The 18,772-nt window shown below is 43.2% G+C and overlaps 1 protein-coding gene across 5 annotated transcripts in view; it reads left to right on the forward strand.

Moving 5' to 3' along the window:
• The window catches only part of LOC132384632 (tensin-2-like), a 259,306-nt gene that overhangs the window by 51,852 nt on the left and 188,682 nt on the right, over nucleotides 1–18,772 (forward strand). Inside the window, exon 1 of one of the 5 annotated variants that reach the window (XM_059955936.1) lies at nucleotides 5,337–5,453. The exons of 3 other annotated variants lie outside the window; for them this stretch is intronic. Coding sequence is in view for 1 of the 2 variants with exons in the window: in XM_059955934.1 (XP_059811917.1) it covers nucleotides 5,997–6,047 (51 nt within the window). In the remaining variant the exon portion in view is untranslated. Of the gene's footprint in view, nucleotides 1–5,336; nucleotides 5,454–5,819; nucleotides 6,048–18,772 lie in introns of those variants that run through there. One more of the 5 variants, XM_059955934.1, reaches the window with a different exon arrangement.

Consider the following 18,772-nt stretch of genomic DNA (forward strand, 5'->3'; position numbering starts at 1 on the left):
TCCAGGAGGGGAAATCCTGGCTGATCCACCCCTAGCAAGTTTTGGTAGTGAACGGTGGAACCATAGCCCCCAGAGTGATCGAAAGGTTTTCAATTCTATGAATCTATCCTCCCTACGAGGGCAGATTCAGTCTCAGATTTTCCTTATTTCTGTACCATGCTATGGCCTGTGAGGTAATATGTCTGCTCCTAAAATGACCCTAATTTAAGCTTTGAAAGGCATCAGCGGCAGCGAAAGACAGGCAGAACACCACCAAACAGGATGAGTTATTTCTCCTTGCATGGGGTTTTTCTTATTCTTTAAACCATAAAAGAGAGATAGTGTTTAGCAGAGTGGCTATTGTTGGAGCAACCATTGTCGGTGTGGGGTCCAGAGTCAGAGTGGGAACTTGGAGGCTTTTACTCAAGAGGCTTCGATGAAAAAAGGCTGAAGCCAAAGAAATGGGTAAGAAGGGTAGGTTTTTTTCCTTTTGTTATTGCTGATTTGGTCCTGGTTGCTCAGGCAGGGTGGCAGATGTGGCAGTGGAATGCTCCTCCTGTTGGATGTGGGAATTCATAGAACCTGTTGGTCACTCTGATGACTACACGTGCGGGAAGTGCAGCCAACTCCAGCTCCTGTAAGACCACATTAAGGAGCTGGAGCTGGAATTAGATGAAATAAGTATCATCCGGGAGGCAGAGCAATTGATAGATAAGACTTTTGAGCAGGTGGTTACACCCAGAGTGCAGAACTCGGGGTTTAGATGGGTGAACACCGAGAGAGGTAAAGGGGGAAGGAAGTCAGTGCAGGGTCCCCCGGTGGCCATTCCCCTCAGCAACAAGTATACCCCTTTGGATACTGCTGTGGGGGATGACCTATCTGGGCAAGGCAGCAGCAGCCAGACCAATAGCACTGTGGTTGGCTCTGAACCTCAGAAGGGTAGGGAGAAGTCAGGTGGAGCGATAGTCAAAGGGGATTCGATAGTTAGGAGGACAGATAGAAGATTCTGCAGCAGCAAAAGAGATGCCAGGGTAGTGTGTTGCCTCCCGGATGCTAGGATTCAGGATGTCTCTGAGCAGTTGCAGAGTATTCTTGAAGGGGAGGGTGAGCAGCCAGAGGTCGTGGTACATGTTGGCACCAATGACAAAGGCAGGAGAGGGGTAGAGGTCCTGCACAGTAAGTTTAGGGAGTTAGGAAAGAGGCTGAAGAGCAGGAATTCTAAGGTGGTAATCTCTGGATTACACCTGGTGCAATGAGCTAGGGAAGGCCAGAACAGAAAGATAGCGCAGATGAATGAGTGACTAAGGAATTGGGGCATGGGGCAAGGTTTCAAGTTCTTGAATCATTGGAACCTTTTCTGGGGAAGGGGTTACCTGTATAAGTGGGACGGGTTGCACTTGAACTGGAGGGGAACCAATATCCTGAGAGGGAGGTTCCCTAATGTTATTGTGGAGGGTTTAAACTAGATTTTTAGAGGTTTGGGAACTGAAGTGAAGAGGCAGAGGATGGGGCGATTGGTGCACAAGAGGAGACAGCTTGTAGGGAGTTTGTGAGGAGGGACAGGCAGATGTTAGAGCAAAGATGCAGTCAGCCAGATGGTTTGAGATGTGTCTATTTTAATGCAAGCAGTATCATAAACAAGGCGGATGAACTTAGAGCGTGGATCAATATGTGGAACTATGACATTGTGGCCATTACAGAGACTTGGCTGTCTCGGGCCAAGAATAGTTGCTGAGTGTGCTGGGCTTTCGGTGTTTTAAAAAGGACAGGGAAGGAGGCGAAAGAGATGGTGATGTGGCATTGCTAATCAGGGATTGTATCACAGCTGCAGAAAAGGAGGAAGTCATGGAGGGATTGTTCACTGAGTCAATGTAGCTGGAAGTCAGAAACAGAAAGGGGGCAATAACTCTACCTGGTGTTTTTTATAGACCTCCCCCCAATAGTTAGAGACATTGAGGAGCAGATAGGGAGACAGATACTGGAACAGGACAATAATAATAGGGTTGTTGTGATGGGTGATTTTAACTTTCCTAATATTGACCGTCATCTCCTTAGAGCAAGGGGAGTTTTAATGAAGTGGAGTTTTTTTGGTGTGTTCAGGAAGATTTCCTGACACAATATGTAGATAAGCCAACTAGAGGAGAGGTTGTACTTGATTTGGTATTGGGAAATGAACCTGGTCAGGTGTCAGATCTCTCAGTGGGAGAGCATTTTGGAGGTAGTGATCACAACTCTATCACTGGAGAGGGAGAGGAGCAGACAACTTGAGGAAACAATAATTGGGGTAGGAGGAAATATGATGCTATTAGGCAGAAACTTGGGAGAAGATGTTCCCAGGGAAATGCATGACAGAAGTGTGGCAAATATTCAGGGAACATTTGCATGGTGTTATGTTTAGGTATGTTCCATTGAGGCAGGGAAAGGATGGTAGGGTAAAAGAACCATGGTGTACAAAGCATGAGAGGATCTAGTTAAGAAGAAAAGCTTACAAAGGTTCAAGAAACTATGTACTGTTAGAACTCCAGTAAATTACAAGGGTGCTAAGAAGGAGCTCAAGAATGAAATTAGGAGAGCTGGAAGGGGCCATGAGAAGGTTCTTGGTGAGCAGGATTAAGGAAAACCCCAAGGCATTCTACAAGTATGTGAAGAGCAAGAGGATGAGCTGTGCGAGAATAGGACCAATAAGGTGTGATAGTGGAAACGTGTGTGGAGTCAGAGGAGATAGCGGAGGTACTTAATGAATACTTTGCTTCAGTATTCATCTGGAAAAGGACCTTGGCAATTGTGCGAGTGACTTACAGTGGACTATAACACTTGAGCATATAGACATTAAGAAAGAGGATGTGCTGGAGCTTTTGAAAAGCATTGAGTTAGATAAGTCTCTGGGTCCAGACAAGATATACCCCTGGCAACTGTGGGAAGCGAGGAAGGAGATTGCTGAGCCTTTGGCGATGATCTTTGCATCATCAATAGGGATGGAAGAAGTACCAGAGGATTGGAGGGTTGCAAATGTTGTTCCCTTGTTCAAGAAAGGGAGTAGAGATAGCCCGGGAAATTATAGACCAGCAAGTCTTACTTCAGTGGTTGGTAAGCTGATGGAGAAGATCCTAATAGGCAGGATTTATGAACATCTGGAAAGGCATAATATGTTTAGAAATGGTCAGCATGGCTTTGTCAAGGTCTGGTCCTGCCTTCCGAACCTGCTTGAATTTTTTGAGGATGTAACAAAACACATTAATGAAGGTAGAGCAGTGGATGTAGTGTATATGGATTTCAGTAATGCATTGGATAAGGTTCCCCATGTGAGGCTCATTCAGAAAGTAAGGAGGCATGGGATCCAAGGAGACCTTGCTCTGTGGATCCAGAACTGGCTTGCCCACAAAAGGCAAAGAGTGGTTGTAGATTGGTCATATTCTGCATGGAGAACAGTGACCAGTTATGTTCCAAATTGATCTGTTCTGGGACTCCTCCTCTTTGTGATTTTTATAAATGACCTGGATGAGGAAGTGGAGGGATGGGTTAGTAAATTTGCTGATGACACAAAGGTTGGGGCTGTTGTGGATAGTGTGGAGGGCTGTCAGAGGTTACAGCGAGACATCAATAGGATGCAGAACTGGGCTGAGAACTAGCAGATAGAGTTCAACCCAGGTAAGTGTGAAGTGGTTCATGTTGGTAAGTCAAATTTGAAGACTGAATATAATATTAATGGTAAGACTCTTGATAGAGATCTTGGAGTTTGTGTCCATAGGACACTCAAAGTTGCTGTGCAGGTTGACAATGTTATTAAGAAGGCGTATGGTGTGTTGGCATTCATCAACTGTGAGATTGAGTTCCAGAGCCATAAGGTAATGTTACAGCTATGTAAGACCTTTGTTAGACCCCAGTTGGAGTACTGTGTTCAGTTCTGGTCACCTCATTACAGGAAGGATATGGATACTATAGAGAGAGTGCAGAGGGGATTTACTAGGATGTTGTCTGGATTGGAAAGCTTGCCTTATGGTTGAGTGAACTTGGCCTTTTCTCCTTGGAGCAACGGAGGATGAGGGGTGACCTGATAGAGGTGTATAAGATGATGAGCGGCATTGATTGTGTGGATAGTCGGAGGCTTTTTCCCAGGGCTGAAATGGCTAACACAAGGAGGCATAGTTTTAAGGTGCTTGGAAGAAAGTATAGGGGGGGATGTTAGAAAAACAGAGGGTGGTGGGTGTGTGGAATGCACTGCCAGCGGCGGTGGTAAAGGCTGATACAATAGAGTCTTTTAAGAGATTCTTAGATAGGGGCATGGAGCTTAGAAAAATAGAGGGCTATGTACTAGGGAAATTCTAGGTAGTTTCTAGAGTAGGTTACATGGTTGGCACAACATTGCGGGCCAAAGGGCCTGTAATGTGCTGTGGATTTCTATGTTCCATGTTCTATGATAAAGAAAAATAAAAGGGCACTAATGAAAAATAACCTTTGGATAAATCTATTTTTAACTGGCTGCAGAATTTATTTTCCTACTTGTGCTTTTGCGACAAACTGTATGGATTGCCAATAGCCAGTTCCTTTAACCTAGCATCTTCACTGCAGCATAAACATTCGCATGGAATCCCATGACAGATCCTGGGGCAGGTGATCCAAAGCTTAGTTAAAAGAGTAGCTTCATGGAGAATTTTAAGAGGAGGAGAGAGGTAGGGAGGTTTACAAAGGGAATTCTAGAGTTTGAGGCCCACGCAGCTGAAGGCACAGCTGCCAGTTGGAGAGCAATTAAATGCCTGCATGGCAAAGAGATGAGAGTTGGTGGGTCTTATGACTTTAAGATATTGGACCGAATGATCTGTTTCTGCTCCTTGGAGTCTTCTCCGCCATTTGATCACGGCTGATTTATTATCACTCTCAACCCCATTCTGCCTTCCTCCTGTAACCTTCCACACCCTTACTAAACAAGAACTTGTCAACCTCTGCTTTAAATATTCCCAGTGACTTGGCCTCCACAGCCATTAATGGCAATGAATTCCACATATTCACCACCCTTTGGCTGAAGAATTCCTTCTCATCTCTGTTCTAAATAGACATCGTTCTATTGGGTGTGTCCTTTACAACCAGACTCCCTCACTAAAGGAAATGTCCTCTTCACATCCACTTGATCTAGGCCTTTCAATATTTGACAGGTTTCAATGTGATACTCCTCGTTTTAAATTCCAGCGAATATAGACCCAGAGCCATCAAATGCTCCTCATATGATAACCCTATTATTCCAGCAATCATTTTTGTGAGCTTCATCTGGACCCTCTCCAATGTCAGCACATCCTTTCTTAAATAAGGGGCCCAAAACTGCTCACAGTACTCCAAATGCAGGCTGACCAATGCCTTATAATTCCTCGGCATTACACCCTTGGAGGGGTGCACACCAGGAGGAGGATCAGGAGGAATGAGACTGTGGAGGGACTTGAAAACAAGGACGAGAATTGGAAAATCAAAGGAATCACTTCAAGGTATATATAGTTTTCCAAGTAAAATAATGCACTTTCAACAGCAAGTGAAAAATTGACTCATTATAAAGGATTATTATGTTATCATGGTTAACCAGATTCTGCAGCTTGGATTGAGAAATAGGCAGTCTGGATTGGAACATTATGCAAACTGTAATTCCTGTGACTCTTTTCTAAATAAAACTGGGAATTACCAGGAATTTGCAACAAAAACTCCTGCAGTTAAATAGTGTGGGTGTAGACAGGAAACGAGTCGGAGTTTTGAAATGACTGTTTTGGTTGAAAGATTAATCTGCCAAGTGTTTGCGTCAGTGGAGCTGTCCGTTTCACACAGGGTTGTCAGTGTGCAACACCCTGCTCCAGTAGAAGAGGGTGGGGGCTGTTGGGAGAAAGCAGGGGGATGTGGGACTCTCTCAGGGAAGCAGGGATGTGCTTCAGGAAACTGTTGATCATCCATTCCCATTCTCTTGTTGCTTTTGTGGCTGTGTCCCTCCTTATTGTTCCCTCCTCCTTATCCTGCTGCTTGTCTGGAGTGCAGTAGTCAGGATGAAACCTAAAAGTGCTACAGAATGCCCTGGAAAGCCTGGGCGAAGCAGGGTGAGTCACTCATCTTTCTATGTGTTTTCTGCTATTTTACACATTTGATTCTTATACTCCAAGAGGCAGCCTTTGGTAAATAAAGCAATAAATAATGTGGATTATTTAGTGTTCTGCTGTGTCTTCTCTGCTCGCTGCAGGCACTGACTCCTCACTGGAGTTTCAGGGGCTCTGCTTGCCTTATCCAGCGACTGATGTTTGGTATGATTTTTGGAATGGGATCACACATAATCCCATAGTCCTATGGCCCATCTGCCACCCCTATAGGCGTACCTTCCAGCAGATAGTATTGGGAACCCAGGCTGTTTGAGGCTGTCATCTCAGAATAGTACAGATGGAGTGCTGCATTGGCAGAGCTACTGTCTTGCCTGGTTACAGTGCCTGGTTACTGTCTTAAATCAGGGTCCTGTCAGTCTGTATAAGTGACCCTAACCAATCCCTTGGGAAGATTTGAAGGAGCAAGGAATTTTTCTGGTGTTTTGACAAATATTCCATTCGTAACTGACAAATTGGTAATTCACCCTGTTCAAGGCTTGTGGAATCTTCCATGATTATCTATGATCCGACAGAATCTACACCAATGAGGCAATTTATTGGCTGCCAAGCATTCTGAATGTCCTCGGGTTATGAAAGATTTTGCACAAAGGACCTTTAATTTACTCTTAACCAAAACTCAGGGGTGGTGAGGCAGATTGCAGCTGTCCCTGCTCAGGATAGCTGGGGATTGAGGTGCCACCTCCTGGTGGCTGCAGTGCACTTAATCATTCAGCCTGGAGAGTGAGGACTGGGCCATATCCTACTGAATATTCTATGTTCTATAGCAAGGCATAACAGAAAACCAAGAGTTGTGCATGATTCCTTGAACGGTAATTAAAAGGTTAATATTCACTCAGGGCCCAGTAAAAAGTCTGTCATTGTCTCAGTAATGTGATGGAGACTCCTCTCTCACTGTAGGAGAGGTGGTGCTGTGTGAATGGAGGCTTGAAGCCAGCATGAACAGAACAACTCCTCTATTCTAATAGCTTAGCAATAGTTAATCATCTGACACAGTCACAGATGGTCAGTGCACTTCTATTTGGTAATACTATTCTACATTTAAGACTATATGGACTGGGATTGAAAATGATTTTGCTTCCCATTGGCTCATTGTACAGCACTCTTGCTTCTGATTCAGGTGATTGCGACTTGAATCCCTCTCCAGAAATCCAGGCTGCTGCCACCCAGTGTGGGTGTTCTTTTCAGATGAGAGGTTAAGATAGGCGTTGTTTGCTTCCTTAGATGCAAAGAATACCATAGTCCTTATCACATTGTTGTTAGTGGGATCTTGCTGTGCGCAGTATGCGTTGTGGGGTTACATTATTTCAGAAAGCATCCCAGGATGTTTTGGGGTTATTTGAGATTGTAAAAAGCCCCAAGGGGAGTCTTTTCAGCCATCTTGTGTCCCTTGCTGTGTCAGATTTTACCCCCACACATCTTGGCTCTCTGGCTGTGAGTATTCGTTTCATCATGTTCACACCACCTGTTCCCTTATGTTTGCTTTGACATTTAACGGAAGCAAAAATAGCCCCATTAAGAACAGGCTAAATATTGCTCTGAATGCAGTGCACTTCCTGCCATCCGGTAGCACAAAGGCACATAGGACAATTAAAGGGCAAAAAGCAGTTTTCCAGCATCGCTCTGAATTCTTTTAAGCTCCGTTTGAGAATAGCCTTTGTTTCTTGGAGGAGTTTGGTTACAACTTTGCTATCAAACTTTGAACCAACTTTCTGCCTCATGGGTCCTTCAGGGGCTACGATGAGGAAGGAGCTGTGCAACAGAGCACAAGGCAGATCTGGAGCCCAGTCCACTTGAACATCAGAGACAAAGTTCAAGGTGAGGACTTTTCTGTGAGGGTGACCATAACTGTCCAGAATAGAAAGTAAAGGAAAACAGTACGAGCAAGTGTGTAAAGTATGTCAATGTGTCCTGTGTATGAGAGCATGATTTTGTAAGTCTATGAATCCTTGTAATTGCATGTGAGCGTAAGACAATGCACAATGAATGATAAGACTCTGGGAAGTACAGAGGACAGTGTTCTTGGTATACAATCCAAGGATTTCAGAAGGTGGCAGCAAGGATAGATATAGTGATGAAGAGGGCATATGGGATATTTGCCTTCAAGTGGCTATAGCAGGAAGGTTATGGTACAACTTCATAAAACATTGGTTTAGCCACAGCTGGAATACATGTGCAGTTCTGGTCACTACACTATAGGAAGAACATGAATATTTTAAAAATCTGTAGATCCTGGAGATCTGAAACAAACAGAAAATGCTTGAAGCATTCCGAAGATCGAACAGCATCTGTACAAAGAAAAATAGTTAACATTTCAGGTCAAGATGCTCTGTCAAAATAGAGAGGAGATGCTTGCACTGGAGAGCATGCAAGTGTGCGGATGAGGTGGGTATGAATGTATGCAAGTATGAGTATGGTTTTACAAACCCCGATTTTTTTCATTGTTCATTTGTGAAGATGGTGGGACCAATATTGCACTGAAGTTTTCCCAGCATAGGGGGAGGAGTCAAACATTACCTGCTGCAGTGACTGCATATCCTTTGCTGAATCCACCCAAATGAGATCTGTTATAAAGACATTAAAATAATATGTGCAATACTGGCCATTCCCTATTGGTTGTGCCATTGTGACACTGGGCTTTGGGGCTATGTTATTTTAGTGCATGAGTTTCCAACCTGAGGTCCATGGAGCCTTTGTTAATGGTTTTTGGTCCATGGCATAAAAAAGGTTGGAAACCCCTGCTTTGGTGTGTGCCTCTTGGTATTGGAAATGTCACAGTAGTGTAGTGGTTAGTGCAACGCTTTACAGTACCAGCGACCCAGGTTCATTTCCTGCCGCTTTAAGGAGTTTATAAGTTCTCCCTGTGACCATGTGGGTTTATTCCGGGTGCTTCAGCTCACCCCCACAGTCCAAATACGTACAAATTAGGCTAGGGTTAAATCGGGGTTGCTGGGCAGCATGGCATGAAGGGCTGGAAGGGCCTATCTTGCACTCTATCTCAATAAATAAATTGGAGAGGGAGTTCCAGGCCATATGTTAGATCATAAGATATAGGAGCAGAAACAGGCCATTCGGCCTATCAAGTCTACACTGCATTTCATCACAGCTGATCCATTTCCCTCTCAGCACAAATCACTTGCCTTCTCCCTGTAATCCTTCAACCCTGACTAATTAAGAATCTGTCAACCTCTGTCTTACATACCCAATGACATGGCCTCCAGAGCCACTGATGGCAGTGTATTTCACAGATTTATCACTCTCTGGCGAAAGAAACTCCACCTCATATCTGTTTTAAATGGATGTCCCTCTATTCTGAGGCTGTGTCCTCTGGTTCTAGACTCCCCCACCAAAGGAAACTTCCTCCCCACATCCACTCTATTGAGGTCTTTCACCATTCGATAGGTTTCAATGAAATCTCCCCCTTATTCTTCTGAATTCTAGTGAGTACAGGCCCAGAGCAATCAAATGCTCTTCATTTGACAGTCCTCTTGAAACGAATGCTAACATTGCATTTGTGTTCCTCACCACCAACTCAACCTACAGATTAACATTTAGGGAATTCTGCAAGAGGACTCCCAAGTCCCTTTGTGTCTCAGTTTTTTGAATTTTCTCTCCATTTAGAAAATAGTCAACCCTTTCATTTCTTCTACCAAAGTGCATGACCATACACTTCCTGACACTGTATTGAATCTACCACTTCTTTGCCCATTCTTCTAATCTGCCCAGGTCCTTCTGCAGCCTCTCTGCTTCCTCAACACTATCTGCCCCTCTGCCTATCTTTGTATCATCTGCAAACTCGGCCACAAAGCCATCAATTCCATCTTCCAAATCATTGACATGTCATGTAAATAGAAGAAGTCCCAATGCAGACCCCTGTGGAGCATCACTAGTCACCAGCAGCCAGCCAGAAAAGGCTCCCTTCATTTCCACTGTTTGCCACCTGCCAATCAGCCAATGCTTTATCCATGCTAGTATCTCTCCTGTAATACCATGGGTTCTTAACTTGTTAAGCAGCCTCATGTGTGGCACCTTGTCAAAGACTCCAACAGTTTCCCAACCACTGAGGTCAGTCTAAGTGGCCTATAATTTCCTTTATTCTGCCTTCCTCCCTTCTTGAAGAGTGGAGTGATGTTTGCAATTTCCAGTCCTCCAGAACCTTGCCAAAGTCTGTTGATTCTTGAAAGATCATTACTAATACCTTCTCAGTCTCTTCAGCCACCATCTTCAGGACCCTGGGGTGTACACCATCTGTTCTAGGTGACTTATCTACCCTCAGAACTTTTAATTTCCCAAGAACACTCTCCCTAGTGATGGCAACTTCACTTACTTCTGCCCCGACACTCTCAAACTTCTAGCACACTGCTAGTGTCTTCCACAGTGAAGACTGATGCAAAATACTTATTCAGTTCATCTGCCATTTCCTTGTCCCCCATTACTACCTCTCTAGCATCATTTTCCAGTGGTCCGATATCTTCTCTTGCCTTTCTTCTACTCCTTGCATATCTGAAGAAACATCCTCTTTAATATTATTGGCTAGCTTACTTTTGTATTCCATCTTTTCTCTCTTTATGACTTCTTAGTTGTTTTCTGTTGTTTTTTAAAAGTTTCCCAGTCCTCTAACTTCCACTAATTTTTGCTCTGATTATATGCCCTCTCTTCGCTTGTCAGCCACAATGTTATCCTGCCTTTAGAATACTACTTCTTTGCGATATATCTATCCTGTGCCTTTTGAAATGCTTCCAGAAACTCCAGCCATTGCTGCTTTGCCGTCATCCCTGCTAGTGTCCCCTTCTAATCAACTTTGGCCAGCTCCACTCTCATGTTTCTGTCATTCCCTTTACTCCACTGTAATCCTAATATACCTGACTAGCTTCTCCCTCTCAAATTGCAAGATGAATTCTATTGTATTATGATCACTGTCTCCCAAGGGTTCCTTTACCTTAAGGTCTCCAATCAATTCCAGTTCATTGCACAACACCCAATCCATTATAGCTGATCCCCTAGTGGACTCAACCAGGAGCTGTTCTAAAAAGCCATCTTGTAGGCTTTCTACAAACTCCCCCTCTTGAGATCCAGTACCAACCTCATTTTCCCAATATACTGTACCTGTATGTTGAAATCCCCTATGACTACTGTAACATTGCCTTTTTGACATGATTTTTAAAAATCTCCCATTGTAATTTGTACCCCACATCTTTGCCACTGTTCTGTGTATAACTCCCATCAGGGTTTTTTTTTACCCTTGCAGTTTCTTAGTTTTACCCACAACGATTCTACACCTTGTGATCTTGTCATAAGATTTTGATTTCATTTTTTACCAACTAAGCCACCGCACCCCCTCTGCCTACCTGCCTGTCCTTTTGATACAATTGTATCCTTGGATGTTAAGCTCCTAGCTATAATCTTTTTCTGCCATGATTCAGTGATACATGCCACTCTCTAGCCACTGCAAAATCATCCACCTTATTCTGTATACTGTGTGCATTCAAATATCACACCTTCAGTCCTGTATTCTGGAAAAATTACACACCGTAGTTAACAAGAGAAGTCAAAGCCAACATAAAAGCCAAAGAGAGGGCATATAATAGAGCAAAAATTAGTGGGAAGTTAAAGGATTGGGAAGCTTTAAAAACCAACAGAAGGCAAATTAAAAAGGTAAAGATGGAATACAAAAGTAAGCGAGCCAATAATATTAAAGAGGATACCAAAAGTTTCTTCAGATACATAAAGTGTAATAGAGAGGTGAGAGTGGATATTAAACAACTGGAAACAATGCTGGAGAGGTAGTAATGGGGACAAGGAAATGACGGATGAACTGTGTAAGTATTTTGCATCAGTCTTCACTGTGGAAGACACTAGCAGTATGGTGGAAGTTCCTGTTGTCAGGGGTCATGAAGTATGTGAAGTTACCATTACTAGGCAGAAGGTCTTGGGAAACTGGAAGGTGTGAAGGTTGATAAGCCTTCTGGACCAGATGGTGTACACCCCAGGGTTCTGGAAAAGGTGGCTGAAGAGAGCATGGAGGCATTAGTAATGATCTTCCAAGAATCACTAGATTCTGGCATGGTTCTGGAATTGCAAATGTCTCTCCACTCTTCAAGAAGGGTGAGAGACAGAAGAAAGGAGACTATAGGCCAGTTAGTCTGACCTCAGTGGTTGGGAAGGTGTTGGAGTTGATTATTCAGAATGAGATCTCAGGGTACTTGGAGGCACATGATAAAATAGGCCATAGTCAGCATGGTTTCCTCAAAATCTTGCCTGACAAATCTGTTGGAATTCTTTGAGGAAGTAACAAGCAGGATAGACAAAGGGGAATCAGTTGATGTTGTGTACTTGGATTTTCAGAAGGCCTTTCAGAAAGTATGATACTTGAGGCTGCTTAGCAAACTACAAGCCCATGGGATGAAAGGAAAGATTCTCGCAGGGATAAAGCAGTGGTTGATTGGCAGGAGACAAAGAGTGAGAATGAAGGGAGCCTTTTCTTGCTGACTGCTGGTGACTAGTAGTGTTCCACAGGGGTCTACATTGGGACCGCTTCTATTTACTTTATATGTCAATGATTTGGAAGATGGAATTGTTGGCTTTGTGGCTGAGTTTGCAGACGATACGGAGAAAGGTGGAAGGGCAGGTAGTGATAGGGAAGCAGAGAGACTGCACAAGGACTTAGGCAGATTAGAAGAATGGACAAAGTAGGAGCAGATGGAATACACTGTCAGGAAGTGTATGGTCATGCACTTTGGTAGAAGAAATGAAAGGGTTGACTATTTTCTAAATGGAGAGAAAATTCAAAAAACTGAGACGCAAAGGGATTTGGGAGTCCTCTTGCAGAATTCCCTAAATGTTAATCTGTAGGTTGAGTTGGTGATGAGGAACACAAGTGCAATGTTAGCATTCGTTTCAAGAGGACTAGAATATAAAAGCAAGGATATAATGTTGAGGCTTTATAAGGCACCTGTGAGGCCCCACTTGGGAGTACTGTGAGCAGTTTTGGGCCCCCTATCTTAGAAAGGATGTGCTGACATTGGAAAGGCTTCAAAGGAGGTGTTGGAAAGTTGGCAGAAGAAATGAAAGGGTTGACTATTTTCTAAGTGGAGAGAAAATTCAAAAAACTGAGCTGCAAAGGGTCTTGGGAGTCCTTGTGCAGGATTCCCTAAAGGTTAGTTTGCAGGTTGAGTCTGTGGTGAGGAAGGCAAATGCAATGTTAGCAGAAAAAAGCAAGGATGTAATGTTGGGACTTTATAAAGCACTGGTGAGGCCTCACTTGGAGTATTGTGAGCAGTTTTTGACCCCTTAGAAAGGATGTGCTGAAACTGGAGAGGGTTCAAAGGACATTCAAGAAAGTGATTCCAAGATTGAACGGCTTGTCATATGAAGAGCTCTGGGCCTGTATTCACTGGAATTCAGAAGAATGAAGGGTGACCTCATTAAAACCTATCGAATATTGAAAGGCCTTGATAGAGTGGATGTTGAGAGGATGTTTTCTATGGTGGGGGAGTGTCAGACCAAAGGACTCAGCCTCAGAGTAGAGTGGTGTCCTTTTAGAACGGAGATGAGGAAGAATTTCTTTAGAATCAGAACCAGAATCAAGCTTATTATCACCGGCATGTGTTCAGAAGTTTATTAACTTAGCAGCAGCAGTTCAATGCAATACATAATATAGAAGAAAAAAAGTAATAATTAATAAATAAGTAAATCAATAACAGTATATGGATATCAAATAGATTAAAAATAGTCCAAAAACAGAAATAATATATACTTTAAAAGTAAGGTAGTGTTCATGGATTCAATGTCCATTTAGGAATCGGATGGCAGAGGGGAAAAAGCTGTTCCAGAATCACTGAGTGTGTGTCTTAAGGCTTCTGTACCTCCTACCTGATGGTAACAGTGAGAAAAGGACATGCCCTGGGTGCTGGGGCTCCTTAATAATGGACGCTGCCTTTCTGAGACACCACTCCCTAAAGATACCTTGGGTACTTTGTAGACTAGTACCCAAAATGGAGCCGACTAAATTTACGACCCTCTGCAGCTTCTTTTGGTCCTGTACAGTAGCCCTCTTTCCCCCCCCCCCCCCCAATACCAGACAGTGATGCAGCCTGTCCGAATGCTCTCCACGGTACATCTATAGAAGTTTTTGAGTGTTTTTGTTGACATACCAAATCTCTTCAAACTCCTAATGAAAGATCATCGCTGTCTTGCCTTCTTTATACCTACATCGATATGTTAAGCCAGGTTAGATCCTCAGAGATCTTGACACCCAGGAACGTGAAGCTGCTCACTCTCTCCACTTTAGCCAGAAAATGGTGAATATGTGGAATTCTTTGCCACAGGCAGCTGTGGAGGCCAAGTCTTTACATATATTTAAGGAAGAGGTTGATAGCCTCTTGATTGTTCAGGGCATGAAGGGAAATGGGAAGAAGGCAGGAGACTGGGGCCAAGAGGAAAATTGGATCAACCGTGATGAAATGGCGGAGCAGGCGCGATGGGCCAAATAGCCTAATTCTACTTCTATATCTTATGGTCTTTTTTTATTCATTACCCTTTTTGACTTTGTCCCTCTTTTACATTACAATTCATCCTGCTCACTACAATTTTTTTCCTATCATCTGAATGTCCTTGCTTGCAGTCTCATGACACACTGCCTCTGTTTGTAACCCAGTTACCCCATCTTCGGCCCTATCACTCTGAATCCCACACCCTCACCAAATTAATTTAAACCCTCCCAAACAACTCTAGCCAACCTGCCCAGAAGGAGGTTAGACCCCCTTGGGTTCAGGTGTAACCTGTCCCTTTTGTACTAGTTGTACCTTCCCCAGGATAGATCCCAATGTTCCAGAAATCTGAATCACTGCCCCCTGCGCTAGTTCCTCAGCCACACATTTATCTGCCAAATTATCCAATTCTTACCCTCACTAGCACGTGGCACAGGCAGCAATCCAGAGATTACTACCCTGGAGGTCCAGTTTTTCAGCTTTCTACCTGACCCCCTAAAATCTCTCTTCAGGACGTCTTTGCCTTTCCTACCAATGTCATTGGTGCCAATAAGTACCAGGACTTTTGGCTGCTCACCCTCCCCGTTTAGAATGCCATGATCCAATCTGAGACATCCCTGAACATGGCATCCAGGTGAATGAGCTGAAGGTTATGAAGCTGCAGCTCCAGTTCATTAACATGTTCTCTGAGGAGCTGCAGAAAAGGAATGAAGAATAAAGAAGATGAAACTTATCAGATACGTACCTTGTTTAAGCCTGTTGAGCCAAAGCCTCCCCACTCTAACACTGGCCCACTCCCACAACACCTTTGTATGTCCTTGCTAATGGATCCTGTTCACTGATTGGGCACAGTTCAAACTCAGAAAACTGTTGTGAAGTGCTGCTTTTTTAAATCTTCCATCGTGGACCTGTGTGAAGTCGCATCTTCTTCTCACGCTCCTATTCACTGATTGGGTGCAATTCAAACACTGTTGAAGGGACAGTCACTAGTGATAGACTGATTAAAGCTCGAGTATATCAGTCTTGTTGCAAGTAAACAATTGAGTCAACAGCAGTTGTTATTTGTGGTAGGGAGTTTCAAATATCTCCCTTGTGCACATCACAATCAACATTTAGAAGAATTTCCTAAATTTCCTCTTGAAAACTTGGTGCTTGTTTTCAGATTCTGCCCTCTCGTTGCAGACTTCCCAAACAGTGGAAATGGTTACTGGAAAGAAAAATAATGCAGATATCAGGATCTGAAAAGTAAACAAAAACTGCTGGGAACACTCAGTACCTGTGGACGGAGAAAGAGAGGGACAATTTAGGTTAATAACCTTTCATGAGAAGCCTATTTTTGACAAAGGTCATTTGCCTGGATCAAAGTTCAAAGTAACTTTATTATCAAAGTACATATATGTCATCAAATACAACTTTGTGATTCATTTTCTTGCAGGCAACCACAGTAAATACAAAATGTATAATAGAATCAGAAGCAGGTTTAATATCATCAGCATATGTTGTGAAATTTGTTGACTTTACATCAGCAGTACAATGAAATGCATGATAAATATAGAGAAAAAAGCTGAGTTACATTAAGTACATATATGTCTATTAAAAAGTTAAGTTAAAATAAGTAGTGTATAAAGACAGAAATTTTAAAAAAGTGAGGTAGTGTCCAAGGGCTCAATGTCCATTTAGAAATCGGATGGCAGAGGAGGCTTCTGTACCTCCTTCCTGATGAAGTGTGAAGAATCCATGTCCTGGGTGGTGGGGGTCCTTAATGATGGATGCTGCCTCCCTAAGGCACTGCTCCTTGAAGATATCTTGGATACTATGGAGGCTAGTACCCATGATGGAGCTGACTAATTTTACAAGTTTCTGCAACTTATATTGATCTTGTGCAGTAGACCTCCCCCCATACCAGATGGTGATGCAGCCAGTCAGAATGTTCTTCACAGTACATTTGTAGAAGTTTTCGAGTGTTTTAATTGACAAACTGAATCTCCCCAAACCCCTAATAAAATATAGCCACTGTCTTGCCTTCTTTATAGCTGCATTAATATTTTGAGTCCAGGTTAGGTCCTCAGAGATCTTGACACCCAGGAACTTGAAACTGCTCACTCTCTCCACTTCTGATCCCTCTATGAGGATTGGTTTTATTCCATCCTCTTACCCTTTCTGAAGTCACCAATCAGCTCTTTTGTCTTAGCTCTTTAGTTAGTTGAGTGCAAGGTTGTTCCTGTGACAACACTCAACTAACTGGTATATCTCACTCTTGAAAGACTGAATTCAATAGGACAACAACCAATGTGCAAAAAGAAAAAAAAACAAACTGCAAATACAAAATGAAAAAGAAGAAAAGAAAATAAATATCGAGAACAGGAGATGAAGAGTCCTTGAAAGTGTGTTCCAAAATTGTGAGAATAGTTCAGTGGTGGGGCAATTGAAGTTGAATGAAGTTATCCCCACTGATTCAAAAGCCTGATGGTTGAGGGGTAATAACTGATCTTGAACCTGACAGTTCAAGTCCTGAGGCTCTTGTACCTTGTTTCTGATGGCAGCACTGAGAAGAGAGCATGGCTTGGATGATTGGGGCCCTTGATGATGAATGCTGTTTTTCTGTGACAGCATTCCATGTAAATGTGCTCAATGGTGGGGAGGGCTTTACCTATGATGGACTGGGCTATATCCACTGTTTTTTTGTAGGCTTTTCTGTACAAGGGTATTGGTGTTTCCATACCAGGCTGTGATGCAACTAGTCAATATACTCTCCACTATACATCTATAGTGCTGAATCTTCACAAACTTCTAAGAAAGTAGGAGTGCTGTTGTGCTTTCTTTATAATGGCAGTTATGTGCTGGACCCAGGGCAGATCCTCTGAAATGATAAGACCAAGGAATTTAAAATTGTTGAGTCTCTCCATCTGTGATCCCCTGATGAGGACTGGTTCATGGACCAACGGTTTCCTCCTCCTGAGGCCAATAATCATCTCCTTGGGTGTGCAGAACAGCAACTGTTTCTCCACAGTGCTCTGACCTGCTGAGTATTAGTAGTATTTTCTGTTTTATCTCAGTAAAATTAGTTTCCTCCTATAAACCCTTTAAATCCCCCTTTGAACTTTGAAAACCAAATCAATTTTTCACCCCCTCAGGTCCATGGAATGCAACCCTTGTTTGTGTAGAATTAAAACTTTGGAGTTTGGGTATCATTTTTGGGAAATATACATTTTTCTTCCTCCAAGACTTTTGTGAAAATATTTGCCCTGAGGAACTAGAAAGCCGAGACTATGCTGACATCTGGAACAAGTTGATAGGTTATTCTTCCACCTTGCTCCACCCCCTTCCAAGTGGTTCATGCTCCTTATTCAGTGAGCAATATGGACTAGCTCATGCTCCTGTATGCTAACTTACAGGTTCACTTCCTGCCCTGGCCTTCAGCAGGGTTAGGCTTTATGCTGCTGTGTAAGGATTGAGGATGTGAGACTCATGTTGGTATGTTTGGATATTGAGTTCTGACAGCTGCAATACCCTTGGAGTCAAATAGTTCAACTGGCAACACCATTGATTTTGACTGGGTATATCTGCAGGATTCTGAGCTGGAGAAGCCCCACAGAACTGCTAGAGATAGGAATATGTTTCGAGCAATAAAGGTGTTGGAGATGGTTACAGGGAAATGGAAAAGGTTACAGAGGCAGATTATGTGAAGAGTCTGGAGGTGATTACATAACAGGGAGAGGTGAAGGGATTGGAGGGGATATAGAACAATGAAGGAGCTGGAGAGGGTTACAAAGATAGCAAAGAGTAAAAGCTGGAGGGAGTTCCAGAGATAAGGAGGGATGTGAGAAGCCTGAGGGGTTTACAGAGATAAGAGGGGTGCAGGGGCTGGAGGGGATCATAGACAGGGAGGAGTATAGGGGTTGAAGGGAGTCGTGGAAACAGGGAGGGGAACGTAGGGTTAAGAGTTGTATGGGCTGGAGAATCTTTCAGATAGGAATATGTGTAGTGGCTGGAGTGTTACAGACAGGGAAGTATTTAGTGACTGGAGGGAGTTACAGGGTTATAGAAAATGAGTGGACTGGGAAAAATTGAACATTATAAAGGACTTTGCTACCAAAGGCGAGATTTTAATATTAGATATGTTGTTGAAATGGGTGTTGGTGATGGGACCATAGATGGTGCGCATTTGCACATGGGCAGCCA

The sequence above is a fragment of the Hypanus sabinus genome, chromosome X1, assembly GCF_030144855.1.
Source record: "Hypanus sabinus isolate sHypSab1 chromosome X1, sHypSab1.hap1, whole genome shotgun sequence".
NCBI classification, from domain to species: domain Eukaryota; kingdom Metazoa; phylum Chordata; class Chondrichthyes; order Myliobatiformes; family Dasyatidae; genus Hypanus; species Hypanus sabinus.